The following is a 15712-nucleotide window of genomic DNA, read 5'->3' as shown; positions in this document are numbered from 1 at the left end:
TTATATTTTCATTTGTTATTCTATTTTCTGCTTCCCAGAATGTATCTTTACTTTCTGACTGAATAAAGGGACTGGGGCCTCTACAAAACTCCCTCTAAAAGCTGACATTTGTACGATCCAAGTCAAAAGCCAAAAGTTCTGATACATTACCGCAAACCATTGGAGTCTGACTAAATAATGATCATTAAGACCTTCTTCCTATATCCAAGTTAGAATAGCGAGGGCATTCATATCAACAGTTATGCACAAGCCAGTCACCTGTAGCACTCTTAATATTGGGGCATGCGCTTTAGGTCCTACTACTGCAGCCCCTTTCTTGGTTGAGCTGAAGTCTCTGAGAAAGGTGTGTGTGAGGGGGAGAAGTGTGTGATGTATTGGTGTCCTTGTATGGGCACTATAACTCCTCTTGCTGAGGGGCCCCTTCAGAACCCCTCTCTGAGCATGTGCATTCATGGTTGACACTGAGGGTATGTCTACACTCCAGTCACAGGTGTGACTGTAGCATGTGTAGACAAACCCGAGCTAGCTTGGATCTAGCTAGCCTGAATAACAATAGCAGAATAGAACAGCACAAGCAGCAACAGGCTAGCTACTTAAGTACATCCCCAGGAAACTGGGTGGGTTTGTACAGCCTGTGCTGCTGTCACGGCTATTGTTACTGGAGATAGCTAGATCAAAGCTAGATCTGGTTTGTCTACATGTGCAGAAGTCACACCTCTGACTGCAATTTAAACATACCCTTGGTAGGCGCTCAGAGAGTGTCTCCTATTTCTTTTCTAGATCCTTTTCCCTGGCTGGGTGTTTGCCCGTGTTTATTTTAACCCCAAAATGTGAGTATGTAATAAACTGAGCTGTCTCTTCTACAACTGTATCATCTCAGTCTCTTCTCGCCTTAATTTGGGTCACACTAATACCTGAATGTCACAGGAGAGCAGTGGAATGTATTACCAGGGATGTCAATTAAAAACAAAGTCAATAATGATTATTCCACAGAAGTCAACAGTTGCATTTGGAGCACTGAAAGCATCTTGACAGTATGCTTCGTGCTACTACCTGAAACATCTTTGAATTACTAAAATAACCTGACTGAAAGCAGCTTTACCAATGTAACACTCCTACAGTTAGAAGACAAGCAAAGATATTGATTTCAATATCTAGTGCAAACCTCAGACTCTACGAGTACTTGTTACTCATTTAAAGCCAGATTCGGACACACTTGCTTATGCCAAATAGTAACTTATTCCTCAAGAACTCCTAATGAAATCACAATTTGGCCTGTATTTATTTTTCTCAGTTTGAGATAATTTCATTTTATTATTGCTTAAGAGAGTTAAAGAATGACAGTGCTAGCTTAATCCAGGAATAGTGTAGGCAGCCAGCATTCAATTTCTTATATGTTGCTATAAATGTTGCTGTTACTTGACCTGCAACATACCAGCTGAGATTCTTAGCAGAATGTATTGGGCTGAATTCTGCTAAATTGTGCCAAGGTTTTTAGATTATTGATAAATATACACCAAGAGTGAGACCATCAAAGTCATAGAACTTGTGACCACATAATGGCCTCAGCTATGAGGTTTGTATCTGGGGGGGGGAAATCCAAGTTCAAGGAGTTTATATCCAATATTCTGCTTTGGATCCATCTTTGCTTTGTGATCTAAACCAGGTTTCAAAAGTGCCCAAAGATAAAATGTTAATACACTGAATTCCAAGGGCCTCCCCATATTTCCACCCCACACTGTATTTCTTTCAGTATGAATGAACCTCTTTGTAATATAAAATACATTGTATATCAAGTTTACAATTTGGTTCACCTTCCACCGAGGTCCAACTTTGACATGTATCGTTGTCTTCTTGTCCCACAGGATTGTAATTTCCTGTTCTGGAAAGTGTACCACTGTATAATATCCAGCCTTCCAAAGCTGATACGTTGGGTTTTTTTCCCGTCCCCTTGCGGTCCTCTGTCAGAAATGGATATTTGTGAAAGATCTACAACAGCAATTCTATAATGCATTCAACCAAGACATACAGCCAACTAATAACTAGCCCAACGAGTATTTTAAAGTATAGCTTAACCCTAGCATGTTATCGAGCAACTAGGGAGCATTGCCTCAGCTGTTTTGTTTTAAGAATTTTTATTTTATTTGTAGTTATTTTGGCTCAGATGCTGCCTTCCGTCATAAAAGCACATGGACAGAAACAAATGAATTCAAAAACTCCTTGGCTCCATTGGAGCAGCAGCAGCCAAGCATTCTTCCCAGTGGGACCAATATGGGTGTAGAAGGGGAAAGGGAAAGGGGGCTTGAAAAAGCAGTGAACAAACAGAATTTTCATGGGGACTCAAGCTACATCAAGCTTGGATGTTTTTGATACTTTAGATTGAATGAGACTCAGTTTAATAAATTAAATTTGTGTGTTTCAGACATGTACTTTAAAGGGTCATCCAAACAAGGAAAGAGAACAACTAACCTGTTTGTCAGAAGGTTCACTAAAATAAATCTCAGTGTCTCCAACAGAGATCAAAACGCTCTTAGAGCAAACAATGTCATTGTCAAAGCACTTCTTGTTCTGGGCAATTACAGATACATTTGAGTTGTCTGTACTCTGCAACATGAAGAAAAAATCATTTTATTTACAAATACAATTACATTTCACTTCAGCAGATAAATTCCAGCTTAAACATCTTAAACTGAAAAGCCATGTAAAGAGGTATCAATCAAAGAAAGGGATTTTAAATCCAGTATTGTACCTTCTTTTGATTCAAAGCTTAGAGTTAAACACAAAGAACTATTAAATCCATCTTTCAGTCATTTTATATTATTGAGGACTTTATTCACAATTTGAGGATTAGCCTAGCCTAAAATTAGATTTTTAGCTAAATAGAAGTTTGGTTTAGGTTTTAAAAATTGACTGTACACAGAAAAAAAATCAAATATTTTAGCACGATATGGTAATCATAGTCTAGCTATGTTATCAACAACAATGAAAAGGAATTTTTAAAAAGCATGCAGTCTGAGAACGTGTTGCTATTGTATTTTCAAAAACAAGAACTCTACCAACCATTTGTCAGATTTGTGGTAGGCAATAGTGAGATTATCTACCAAAGTCGCTGGAACCCTGAGGAGGGCCCCCCTAAGGAGGCGGTTGCCTGTCGTGGGAACCCTGCAAAGAGACCCTGAGGAGACTGTTACCTGTCACTGGAACCCTGCAGGGGGACCCTGAGGAGGCTGTTGCCCACGGCTTGAACCCTGTCTGGCACCGCTGGCTGCCAGCTCCAGTCCCATGGCCCCAGGGGCTGAAGCAGAAAATGTCACAGAGGTCTCTGGAACTAAAGTCACAGATTTCATGACTTTCATGACCAGGGCCGGCTCTGGCTTTCTGGCCGTCCCAAGCAAAAAAAAAAAAAAAACTTGCGGCGCGGCCGGAGCCAGGATGTGCCCCGGCTAGCGGGGGGGAAGGGGAGGGAGCGGGGGGAGAGAGAGAAGGGGGGCAGCCAGGGCTTCAGCGGGGCGCTGCCACGCGACCCCTCCCACCATGCCCCCTGCCGGGAGGGCTCTGCACCGCTCCGGTCGGCTGGGAGGGAAGGATGCGGGCTGCCCTGCCGGGCTTGCTGCAGGGCACTCCTGTCCTCCATGCCGCTGCCTCCTACAGGGCGGCCGGAGCGGAACAACAACAACAAAACAAAACAAAACAAAAAAGCGGCCGTGCCGCCCTAGGATTGGGCGGAATGCCTCCTCCTACAAGCTGCCGCCCCAAGCACCAGCTTGCTCGACTGGTGCCTGGAGCCGGCCCTGTGCATGACATAAATGTAGCCTTACTCATAAGTTATGTAGAGGCCACCAAACAGCCTTCAAACAGTGAAGGCTTGAGAGACCTGATTCTGATCTTGCTTACATCAGTGTAAGTCAGGAGAAACTCCTGTAAAGTCAGACTGGTGTCAGATCAGTTCTAGGCATATGCTCATAACAAGCCCGTGTTAGATATGAAACAGTAACCTGAAGATGACAAGCTCTATATCCCACCCCTGACTGAGTCACCCAGTTATACATCCTCCATTTGGACACTGTCTATAACAACTCCTTGAGGCCTCTTTTGTACTCATACAAATACCCTAATTTTTGTTCCCTTGAACATTCTCAGAAAATATGACTAACTTAATATATTGCGATGCAGCAAAATCTCAGAAGACTCATCTGCTTTCATTAAAGTATTTTACTGTATTAGCTACTTGAGTTCAGACTAGATAAGAGACACGGGGTTCAAGTAAAACATTACTAATGTGTACTAAGGACAGGAAAATTACCGAATTATGTAAGTTAGTAAGTAAACAAACAAAGCATGGATTCTTCACCCCTTCAAGACATTCCGGAATTTTGCATTTGAAAGCCCTGTCCCACAAACCCACATCTCTGCTGAGATCTCACACATTCACATCTCTCACATTCACCAACAGACACCTACAATTCCTCCTCCCAGCACTCGGGGTGGGGGGAGGGGGGATTGTGGTGCTGTTTTCAGGGAGCCTTTCTGCCTCCACTTTGTTTTTGATCCCCCTTGCCGGTGTGCCTCTTGGGAGGCAGAGACAGCATCTGAAAGGGAGGGGCATGGGACAGAATAGGGGGCTGATGGGACAGTTGGGGCCAGAACGGGAAGGGGACAGAATGGGGAGAGGCTGGGGCAGGGTGAGGGTAGCTGATCCAGGGCCCCCACATCCCTAACAATCCTCCAGTCCCTACCACTGGCTCCAACAACTCTCTCCCCAAGCTGCCCCAGGAAGGCTCTTCCCATCTCATCCACCGACAACCACCCCCTCAGGCTGTTCCAGCTTTTCTCACCCAGTAATTCTTCTCCAGGCTCTCTCCTCCCAACAGCCATATACACGTCCCCCTTCCATGCTCTCTTTCACAGCAAGCCATCCCAGCAACCCAACTCCCTCTAATACCCTGGGGTCCTCTGGCTCCCCCAGGTCCCTCTGGTTTCTGAGACATGCAGGAGATAGATTCTGTTTTCCCCACACACCCTTGCTCTTAAGGGTGAAACATCAGTTGCTTTTTCTCACCAGCGAGAAATGTTGTGTATGGGACTGCAGAGAACTTGGCAGCTATGGGAAGCAGTCTTGTAATCAATACAAATAACAACGAGTGGCACAGCTTAAAGTATCGTTCTGATCTGAAAAGTGACTGTGTGGTGGGGGGATGCGGGTTTTTTGCTGATCACTGGAAGACACTGCACAGCCCCGCATAACCCCCAGTCCCATAGTGCCCATAGGAAGATACCGCACTGAGCCAGCTCACAGCTTGTGGGGCTTGGGGGTTAACTTCTAGCAAGAGTCTGCTCAGGGAAGCACTGCTAGCTTGATGCTACCTAGGGGCAATGGGCTCTAATTAGGTTCAGGATCTTAAAGGCTATTCATCAATGCAGAGTTATCTCAAATTGTCAAAACTCGAGGTAACCCCTCTCAAGTTAGCCTGGCTTGAGTGAGAGGAGCCACACTGCAAGTTAACACTCAGGTGATGTTTTCACTGAAAACAGTGAGTGTGTGTGTGTGTGCCTGCGCGTATAAACCTCTTAGTGTGGGTAGACAAATTTGTGCTAGCTGGACTCCAGCTAGTGCACTAAAAATAGCTGTGTGGGTGCTGTGGCTTTGGTGGAGACTCAAGCTATCTACTCGAGCTCAGACCCAGAGGGTCGGGCTGCCACACAAGCTGCAATGTCCACCCTGTCTATCTGGGCTGGGAGGCACGTTCCCTGCGGCAGCGTAGACATACCCTGATAGGTCAGCCAAGTCGAGTTAAAGGCACCACCACACTAAAGGGTTTTTGCGTATGAACAGGACTTGAGTTCAGGGGGGTGGACACAAGTTATAAAATGAATTAACTCTGCAGTGACAACAAGCACAGTGAGACAGACCAGTATTGCTGATCAAAAGCCCGGACAGGGAGCCTTAAGGACCCACAAGTACTTTCCTGTTTGTTGGTGTATATATTAGAGATCATTTATGGAAAGCTGCATGGCAGGAATGCAGCCAGAGACTGCCAGTTTGTATTGTTTTGATTAAAACAAAACTCCTGAAATAAACCAGAAATCTCAGAAAGGGCATTCTGTGTTTAAACCTAAGCCTCTTGTGCACCCTCTCCCGCCACTCAAACCCTGGCCCCCACTATAAAAATGCCCCTTGTGGGGCTCCATGTTTATTGTGACACAAAACTTTCAGGATCAAATTTGCTCAGTTAATAAATAAAGACTTTTTTTGCCCCCCCTAACTGCAACTCCTCCACAGATCTGAAAGTAGCTGGGTTCTTTCCTTTTCACACAGCACCTTGAGTTACACCTGTGTAGTCCCATGACCTTCAAATTCAGCAACCAGTGGCACATGTGCCACCCTATTACTTTCAGTGGGCAAAGCACAGGTGCAACTGCAATTTAGTAAATAATTCTGTTGACGATGCAAAAAAAAAAAAGGGGGTCCAATTTAGACGGTAATCTCTTTGGCAGACAAACCGTCTTTTTGTTCAGTGTTTAGCACAATGGGGTCTGAGTCCATGACTGGGACTCTTAGGTGCTACAGTAATACAAATAATAAATAATTATTAACAATCAAACTCACTCTCAGTAACCTGCTGTAACAAACTACTTTTGTCACCGATGTTGGTAGATACATCCGAGTATAGACAGGGAGCAGACCTAGTGAATAACAAGGTGTCATTTTTACATAGTCACTTTCCAGAGCAGAGCTACTCTTTACCTTATTAGGTAAAATGTCCACAAAGAGGGAGCTACAATCTGTCATGTGAAACCAAGTCACGCTGATAGAAACTAGAAATAAAATGGTTTTCCCACTTCAAGAGAAACTAGTATCTTCCCACGTAAATTACCATATCCAGCCTGTTCCGACTTAATATCAGTTTCTTTGTGATAACATGGAGTTGCTAAGCAACGTGAAAGGCAGAGTGTCACGGACCTGGGCACTCAGTCAAAAACTCATTGTCAGTCCTAACTTCTCAGAATGTTCTTTTGCTAGACTTCTCAACTGTACTGTATCCCATGCCTTTGAGATAAGGAAAAATAAACTGCTACCACTTCCCAAATTCGTAACAATGCTTGGGAACGTTACATCTTATTTCTGTCACAAATCTTCAGCTGCTATCAGTGCCATCTAATAAGAACACTATGCTCATCTCAGAAAATCCAGCCCAATAAATGATGACTTGAAGTGAAGGTTGTTTTTTGGAAGAAAAAAAATCATTTAAATCTATCTGCTTTAGAGCTACATGCTCAAATAACCAGGATTAGTGGGACACTCAGTAATTAACTGATTTAAAGGCATACCCTCTTCACCATCTTTTCCAGGTCCTAATATCCAGGCTCACTGGCTCCCACTCTGTATGATGTACCAGCATGCCCTCTGGTAGTACCACTGCACTCCCTACGGAATCTGGGGACAGACTGGAGATGGCACAGGATAAATCAAGTCCCATTTCACTTATTTTTGTCTGAGTTTGCTACTTTTTTAATAATGATACTCGAAAGACAAAATATGGAGATTTGAAAACATTGAAAACTGCACTTTTCTGCAAAAAAGTAGAATTTGTTTTACTCTTATTGGCTATCTCCAGGGGGATGCTACCAGCATAGTATAGACAAACTTAGCCGTTTCCCCTTTTTATACGTCATGAAAGCCCAGGCTTATTATTTGTTATTTATTGTGATGCGGTGCTCTAAAATTCCTCTGCAAGGCACCTAATGTTTAACTCCTGAAGCATTGTTGCTAATCTATTATTGACAAAGACCTCAATCCTGCAAGATGCAGAGCATTCTGTCCCCAGTCCAGCAAAGCACTTAAGCATAAGCATTAAGGCCTATATACCTTTGTGTTTTCGTATAAATACACACACATTGTTTACTGTTGTTTAATTTTAACTTCTTGCCTCCCTGAAGCACATTGCTAATGGCCCCCAAAAGGCTTTGCAGGAGTCGTGTGCATTGTTATTGGGAGTCACCAGATGGCACTGATTCACACAGTCTCACAAGTTCTGAGAAATGGTTAAGAAGAGCTCAGAACTGGAGATGGGATGCATATTTATATGGAAGAAAGGGGGGTTCTCACCATGGAGGAGAGCACCAGGAAAGGCAAATGGAGAAAAGAGCAGTGATAATGCTCACATTTCTACAAAAATTAACTCACTTTAATAAAAATTTTTTTTAAATAAATAACATTTGGAACTACTAACATGCAAGCCAAATATCAACCAAACGACATTTCTCACTTCCCACACACACACCTTTTCCTTGCCATCCCCTATGACTATATTAAGTCTAATTTTGTTTGTAAACTCCAGAAAGTAATGATTTAATCAGCTAAATCTGTAAAGTACCATACCCCTCTATGGCACTGTAAGAATAACGAATGATAACATTATTGAGTAGAAGGGCAGGAGCAGGGTGCAACTGCGGTGGGTGGGAAGGTCTGTGGCAATGCTATACGGAGAGGTTTCAGAGCAGCAGCCGTGTTAGTCTGTATCCGCAAAAATAAACAGGAGTACTTGTGGCACCTTAGAGACTAACAAATTTATTTGAGCGTAAGCTTTCATATGTTCCATTCTATGCATCCGAAGAAGTGGGCTGTAGCCCACGAAAGCTTATGCTCAAATAAATGTTAGTCTCTAAGGTGCCACAAGTACTCCTGTTTTTATATGGAGAGGGTTATTATTCCAGTTTCTAACTCACCCTCTGACCATTTTCAGATGTCTGATAATGCACTCAGGATACCCTCCCCAGAAGTGACTTCCAAAATATACCATTTTACGACCTTCATCTGATTTCCTATTCTGGGAGCTTTTTATAGTAATACAGGGTTTTGATTTTAGCACAAGTATGTGTAAAGTCCTAACAACCGTTTAGTGAATCTGACTCTATTGACAGTTCAGAATGGTACCATGACAAGGGAATCTTTCTGGTTAATACATTCCAACGTTTATTTCTAAAAGAATGCCCTATTTTAATTAAATCAAAATTTCAAAACCAAAACGATGCAATCAGGTAAAAAGAAATATAGCAGGGATTTTTTTCTTCTTTTTTTCATATTTTAAGAAAAAGAATGCATAAAATCATTTAAACAGATTCTCCTTTGTTTCGTTTATTTAATTTTGCCTTGCTTGTTGTATCAGATTTGGCATTTGCTTAGGTTACATTACAACAATCCTTTTCTAATTAAAAATGTGATATTCCCTAGATTAAGGTTTTGGGAATGCTTGGGTATCTGTTACAAAGTGATACGATCCCCAGCAGTATAAATTATTTTGAGATACAGAAGGTATCTAAACAGCACAGTTAATGGATGTACTGATTTATTGCATGTTTAAATATTTAAATTTTCATTTATATGGAAGCATGCAGTATTATAAAGTGTATGTGATATATTATTTTTGTTAATGGACCATAAATGTGGTTTTATTATTAATAGCTACTTTTTAGATGTAACTAATTTTTTTCAGAGTAGCAGCCGTGTTAGTCTGTGTCTGTAAAAACTAACAGGAGTACTTGTGGCACCTTAGAGACTAAGGCCTTGTCTACACTACGAGAGTACTTCGATTTTAGTTAATTCGACTATGTGGAATCGATATTACTAAGGCCTTGTCTACACTACGAGAGTACTTCGATTTTAGTTAATTCGACTATGTGGAATCGATATTACTAAGTCGAACGTGTGTGTCCACACTAAGGACAGTAATTCGACTTTGTGAGACTTTGTGAGTCCACACTAACGGGGCAAGCGTCGACATTGGAAGCGGTGCACTGTGGGCAGCTATCCCACAGTTCCCGCAGTCCCCCCTGCCCATTGGAATTCTGGGTCGAGCCCCAAATGGCTTCTGGGTAAAAAAATGTGTCGAGGGTGCTTTTGGGCGCCTGTCGTCATCCGTCAGTCACTCAAGCCCTCCCTCCCTCCCTCCCTGAAAGCGCCGGCGGGAAATCAGTTCGCGCGCTTTTCTGATTACTGACAGCGCGGACGCCACAGCAGTGCGAGCATGGATCCCGCTGCGACCATCGCTGCAGTTGTGGCAGTTCTCAACGCCTCGCAGCTTCTCCTCCACCTGTACCAGAGGCAGCTGCAGATCAATCATGAGAGGAGGCTACGGCACTACCGTGACGGCATGAAGTCGGACACTAGCTCCGACCTCTCTGAGAACATGAGACCCAGCACCCAGGACATCTCGCTGTCACTGGGTCTTGTTAATACTGTTGAACGGCGATTCTGGGCCCGTGAAACCAGCACGGAATGGTGGGACCGCATAGTGCTGCAGGTCTGGGATGAATCCCAGTGGCTGCGCAACTTTCGCATGCGGAAGGGGACTTTCCTCGAACTGTGTGAGTTGCTGTCCCCTGCCCTGAAGCGAAAGGACACCCGGATGCGGGCAGCCCTGACTGTCCAGAAGCGAGTGGCCATAGCCCTCTGGAAGCTCGCAACGCCAGACAGCTACCGGTCCGTCGCTAACCAGTTTGGCGTGGGCAAGTCTACCGTGGGGGTTGCTGTTATGCAAGTAGCCAGGGCAATCGTCAAGCTACTGCTATCTAAGGTAGTGACCCTGGGAAACGTGGAGCTCATCAGAGATGGCTTTGCCGAGATGGGATTCCCAAACTGCGGTGGGGCTATAGATGGGACTCACATCCCTATCCTGGCACCGGACCACCAGGCTAGCCAGTACATCAACCGGAAGGGCTACTTTTCCATGGTGCTGCAAGCACTGGTGGACCATCGGGGACGTTTTACCAATATCTACGTTGGATGGCCTGGCAAGGTTCATGACGCTAGGGTGTTCAGGAACTCTGGTCTGTGTAGACGGCTGCAGGAAGGTATTTACTTCCCGGACCACAAAGTAACTGTTGGGGATGTGGAGATGCCTACAGTCATCCTCGGGGACCCTGCATACCCGCTAATGCCCTGGCTCATGAAGCCCTACACTGGCGCACTGGACTCAGGGAAAGAACTATTCAACTACCGGCTCAGCAAGTGCAGAATGGTGGTGGAGTGTGCTTTTGGCCGTCTCAAGGGCAGATGGAGAAGCCTACTCACTCGCTGTGATCTCAGCGAGACCAATATCCCCATTGTGATAGCTGCTTGCTGTGTGCTCCACAATTTGTGTGAGAGCAAGGGGGAGACCTATATGTCGGGGTGGGAGGTTGAGGCAAATAGCCTGGCTTCTGATTACGTCCAGCCAGACAGCAGGGCGATTAGAAGATCACAGCGGGACGCACTGTGCATCAGGGAGGCTTTGAAAGTCAGGTTCCTGACTGAACAGGGTCTCCAGTGACTTTTTACTTTGTGGACACAGATGCTGAACCTGCCCCCGTTTCTTTACCCAGTTACTGTTGACTATCCTTCCAAGTTACATACCCCCTTCCCCACCTTCCCAACAAATAAAATCTGTTCTGTTCTGTTAATGAACAAGGTTTTCTTTTTTACTGTTTTCGCGGGAATGTTTTAAACCGGGGACGCAGACTGTGGCGGGGGGCGGGCTTACTGTTTTGATGCAAATGATGCTTCTAAAGTCCGGGAATGACAGGCTCCGCAGTGCTGCATTGGTTGTTTCAACGCAGCCTGCCAGCAGTCCTGGGCGGGACTGGATGTATGTGTCGGCCAAGTGACTTTCTGGCAGGGGGCGGAGGGTAACAGATCCCCTGCTGCGTGGCTCTGTGATCCAGGATAAGGACCGCGGCATAGGATCTCTAACTGCCCTCCCCCGACACAAAGTCACAGATCAATCCCCCTCGCACCCCAGAACAAGAAAACCGCCTCCCAGACTGACCAGGGTAACTGGTGACTGTGCTGTGTATGTGTCCTGATGCTGGACCTGCCCCCGCCTCTGTAGCCTGCTACAGGTGACTGTCCTGTCCAAGTAACAAACCCCTTCCCCCCCTTCAGACAGAATCCCCTCCAAAAGACACTCTCGGAAACAGTACTTAACAGAAACCGATGTTTTATTACGAACCGCACATGAAAAGGGGGGGGGGGGGAAGGAAACTTGGACATGGGCTAGTGTGAGATGGGTAGGAAAGGACTTTTCAAACTTTGGAACGAGAGCCTTCCATTGCTGCAGCAGTGTGCAGTGGCCGACTGACAGTTTTAACGGCCCTTGCCGCCCCTCCTTCTTTGTACTTTTGGTGAGGGGGGTGTGGGACTTGGTGGCGGGGGAGGGCGGTTAGAGATAGACAGCAGCAGTGCTCTGTCCTCCTGCCTCCGGTCTTGCAGAACATCCACTAGGCGCCGGAGCGTCTCCGTTTGCTCCCTCATTAGTCCAAGCAGGGTTTGAGTAGCCTGCTGGTCCTCCTGGCGCCACCTCTCCTCCCGTTCCATGACTGCTCTGTGCATTTGTGACAAGTTCTCCCTCCACTGTGTCGTCTGGGCTGCCTGCTCTCGTGAGCACTCCATAAGTTCATAAAACATGTCTTCACGAGTTTTTCTCTTCCTTCTTCTAATCTGCGCTAGCCTCTGGGAGTGTGATGCCAGGCTGGGTTGGGAGACGTTCGCAGATGTGTCTGTTGGAATGGGAAAAAGGGAGTAAATTCCTGAGACAGATAAATGAAGTTGCTAACAAAGAGCATAGTCTTTCTCTGTGAACAACACCATGCACTGCACCTTTCACATGCGCACTCAGGACAAGGTCGAATTTTCGGCCCTCGCCTTATGTGTCTGGGGTCCTGCAGTTGCGATCAGAGAAGCGTTGCAGGACACCTCTACTTCTGCTGCGGGAAAACATGGTAAGCCGTAGACTTGTGGCAGCTTAAACATGTAATAGTAGCACTGGGCTCCTTTCGCACTGAATGCAAGGCCACTCTCTGCTGGCAGCAATCAGGGAAGCATGAGCTCTGCCCCTGTCCCACCACCTCGCGGCTGTCCCCGGGAAAGATCCCTGTATGCTGCCCCTCTGCCGCCTCCACCGCGTGGCTGTAAAGCAGTCCAAATACTAACATTCCCCTCCCTAATTTAAAGCAGGGCGTCATGTGTGACATAACCCTCATGAGGATCTCGGAGACCGAGAGGGGAAGGATGCTGCGTGAATGCATGCAGAGGCCTGGGCCATATGCCGCCATGCTGTGCCGCGCACTGATCCCCGACTACCTCATGGACTCATGGCGTGGGAACGTGTGCTACCACGGGGGACCAAACAAGATTGCCCTGCCGTTGAACCTCGTGCGCATGCTGGAGCGGTACCTCCAGGAGAGCTATGCGGAGCTATCACAGGAGGACTGTCTGTCCATTCCCGGGCACATTGACCGCCTTTTCCTTTAAGTTGAGCATAACGGACTACAGAGTGGAGGGGCCGTGTTGTGGACTAATCATGAATATCCGGACAGTACTTGATTTTCTATACATAGTTAGTAGAAAAAAGTTTACTAAGCCAACTAAATCATGAACAACAAATTACTGATATAGTTATTATTCCTGTTTTGTTATTAATAAAAGTTTCTATGTTTAACTGAGTGACTGAAAAGCCCATTCTTAACAATATAAATATTCCACTTATGTTAAAATGAAATGTTTAGATGTTTAAAGCACTCACTGCTTGATCCTTCCCCTGATTCGGTGTCCGGGGTAAGGGCTGTGGACGGTTGGTAGGGGATCTCGGTAAGGGTGATGAAGAGCTCCTGGCTGTCGTTGAAATCAGCGGTGCAAGCGCTGTCGACTGCCTCGTCCTCCTCATCTCCTTCCTCATCTTCCCCGTCACCTAACATTTCCGAGGAGGAACCGGCCGTGGACAATATCCCATCCTCGGAGTCCACGGTCACTGGTGGGGTAGTGGTGGCGGCCGCACCTAGGATGGAATGCAGTGCCTCGTAGAAACGTGATGTGTGGGGCTGGGATCCGGAGCGTCGGTTTGCCTCTTTGGTTTTTTGGTAGCCTTGTCTCAGCTCCTTGATTTTCACGCGGCACTGCGTTGCATCCCGGCTGTATCCTCTCTCTGCCATGGCTTTAGAGATCTTCTCATAGATCTTTGCATTCCTTCTTTTGGAGCGCAGCTCTGAAAGCACGGACTCATCGCCCCACACAGCGATGAGATCCAAGACCTCCCGATCAGTCCATGCTGGGGCCCTCTTTCTATTAGATTGCACGGCCAACTCCGCTGGAGAGCTCTGCATCGTTGCTAGTGCTGCTGAGCTCTCCACGCTGTCCAAACAGAAAATGAGATTCAAAGTGGCCAGACAGGAAAAGGAATTCAAATTTTCCCGGGGCTTTTCCTGTGTGGCTGGTCAGAGCATCCGAGCTCAGACTGCTGTCCAGAGCGTCAACAGAGTGGTGCACTGTGGGATAGCTCCCGGAGCTATTACCGTCGATTTCCATCCACACCTAGCCTAATTCGATATTGCCATTTCGAATTTAGCGCTACTCCTCTCGTTTTCGAGGATTACAGAAGTCGAATTTAAAAGAGCTCTATTTCGAACTAAGTAGCTTCCTGGTGTGGACGGGTGCAGGGTTAATTCGATGTAACGGCGCTAAATTCGATATAAGCTCCTAGTGTAGACCAGGCCTAAGAAATTTATTAGAGCATAAGCTTTTGTGGGCTACAACCCACTTCTTCGGATGCATCCGAAGAAGTGGGTTGTAGCCCACGAAAGCTTATGCTCTAATAAATTTGTTAGTCTCTAAGGTGCCACAAGTACTCCTGTTCGTTTTTACTAATTTTTTTGTCACTGTGAAGATTTTGCTTTGTTCCTTAGTAAAGCAAAATGTAAGGTGAAAATGTAGAAATGAAATTGTGACAGCAAGTTACTTTTCCTAAGTAACATATAAGGTATTTCTGAGTACCACAAAACATTGTCAATGACTACAAGTCCTAGACTTCATTACAACTTTTATAACAAAAAAAGTTAAAATTGGATCATTCATATTGCTATACTGTAATGTCTAGTTTCTACAGATTCAGAAAGGTAGGATCTGAGGAGCTTTCCTGACTCAGCCCATAGCAAATTTAATTCAGAATTAAACATTTTCCTATATTGCTCCTACATTACCCATTCTTAGAGTCTCACCCACACGGTCACCCCTAAAGCAGCATCTTCAGGTGGCCCAAAAAATGTGGCCCACACTAACATCATCAACCTGACTCACATGCTTAGAGTTCACATATGGTAAAGGGCTCTCAGCAGTGAAATGACAACACACACAGTGATCACCCTAAAACAGATGTGTACAAGGTTATTTGTGTTTATGGCTGGGAGTGCTATATTAACAGTCTATGGAACCTGACACACCAGAAGCAAGCAGTATTATCAGAACTCCAACTAGCCATTTTTATGGTCGTCTTGCTCTTCAGACAGGCAACAAATTAAAATGTAGATTGGGGATTTCCAAAGGACACCTGCATGCCCAATCATAACACCAAAAGCAAAAATCAATGGTGAAAAAGTTAACTTTCTTCATGCTGTGTGGTCACTGCTGAATAGCAAGGACCCATCATGTGGTGCCAACCTGTCAATCTCACCACACCTCCTCAATAACTCCAGTCTCATGGCAAGAAATTTTTTTCCAGCCATTGCTGGAAACCCTCCATGCTAATCTGCACAAATTGAAAGCAATCTTTCCTTTGTTGGAGAACAAAAGTGATTCATTCACAGCATAATTCAATGGTCTGGATAGCCAGATGGTGGAGACAGAAAGGCACGTAGAGGTAATTGAGTCTGAAATCATTGATCTGGAGAAAATGGAACAAGAGCA

General features: G+C 45.4%; 1 protein-coding gene across 1 annotated transcript in view; it reads right to left on the bottom strand.

The window, feature by feature from the left end:
- OTOGL (otogelin like) overlaps nt 1-15712 on the bottom strand; it is a 144567-nt gene that overhangs the window by 72476 nt on the left and 56379 nt on the right. Inside the window, exons 26-27 of the mRNA XM_065403324.1 lie at nt 2450-2604; nt 1815-1950 (exon numbers count right to left, since the gene is read on the bottom strand). Of these exons, the coding sequence (XP_065259396.1) occupies nt 1815-1950; nt 2450-2604 (291 nt within the window). The remainder of the gene's footprint in view (nt 1-1814; nt 1951-2449; nt 2605-15712) is intronic.

Source organism: Emys orbicularis, chromosome 1 (genome assembly GCF_028017835.1).
Source record: "Emys orbicularis isolate rEmyOrb1 chromosome 1, rEmyOrb1.hap1, whole genome shotgun sequence".
Taxonomy (NCBI): Eukaryota; Metazoa; Chordata; order Testudines; family Emydidae; genus Emys; species Emys orbicularis.
This window is presented reverse-complemented; position numbering and strand designations above follow the sequence as displayed.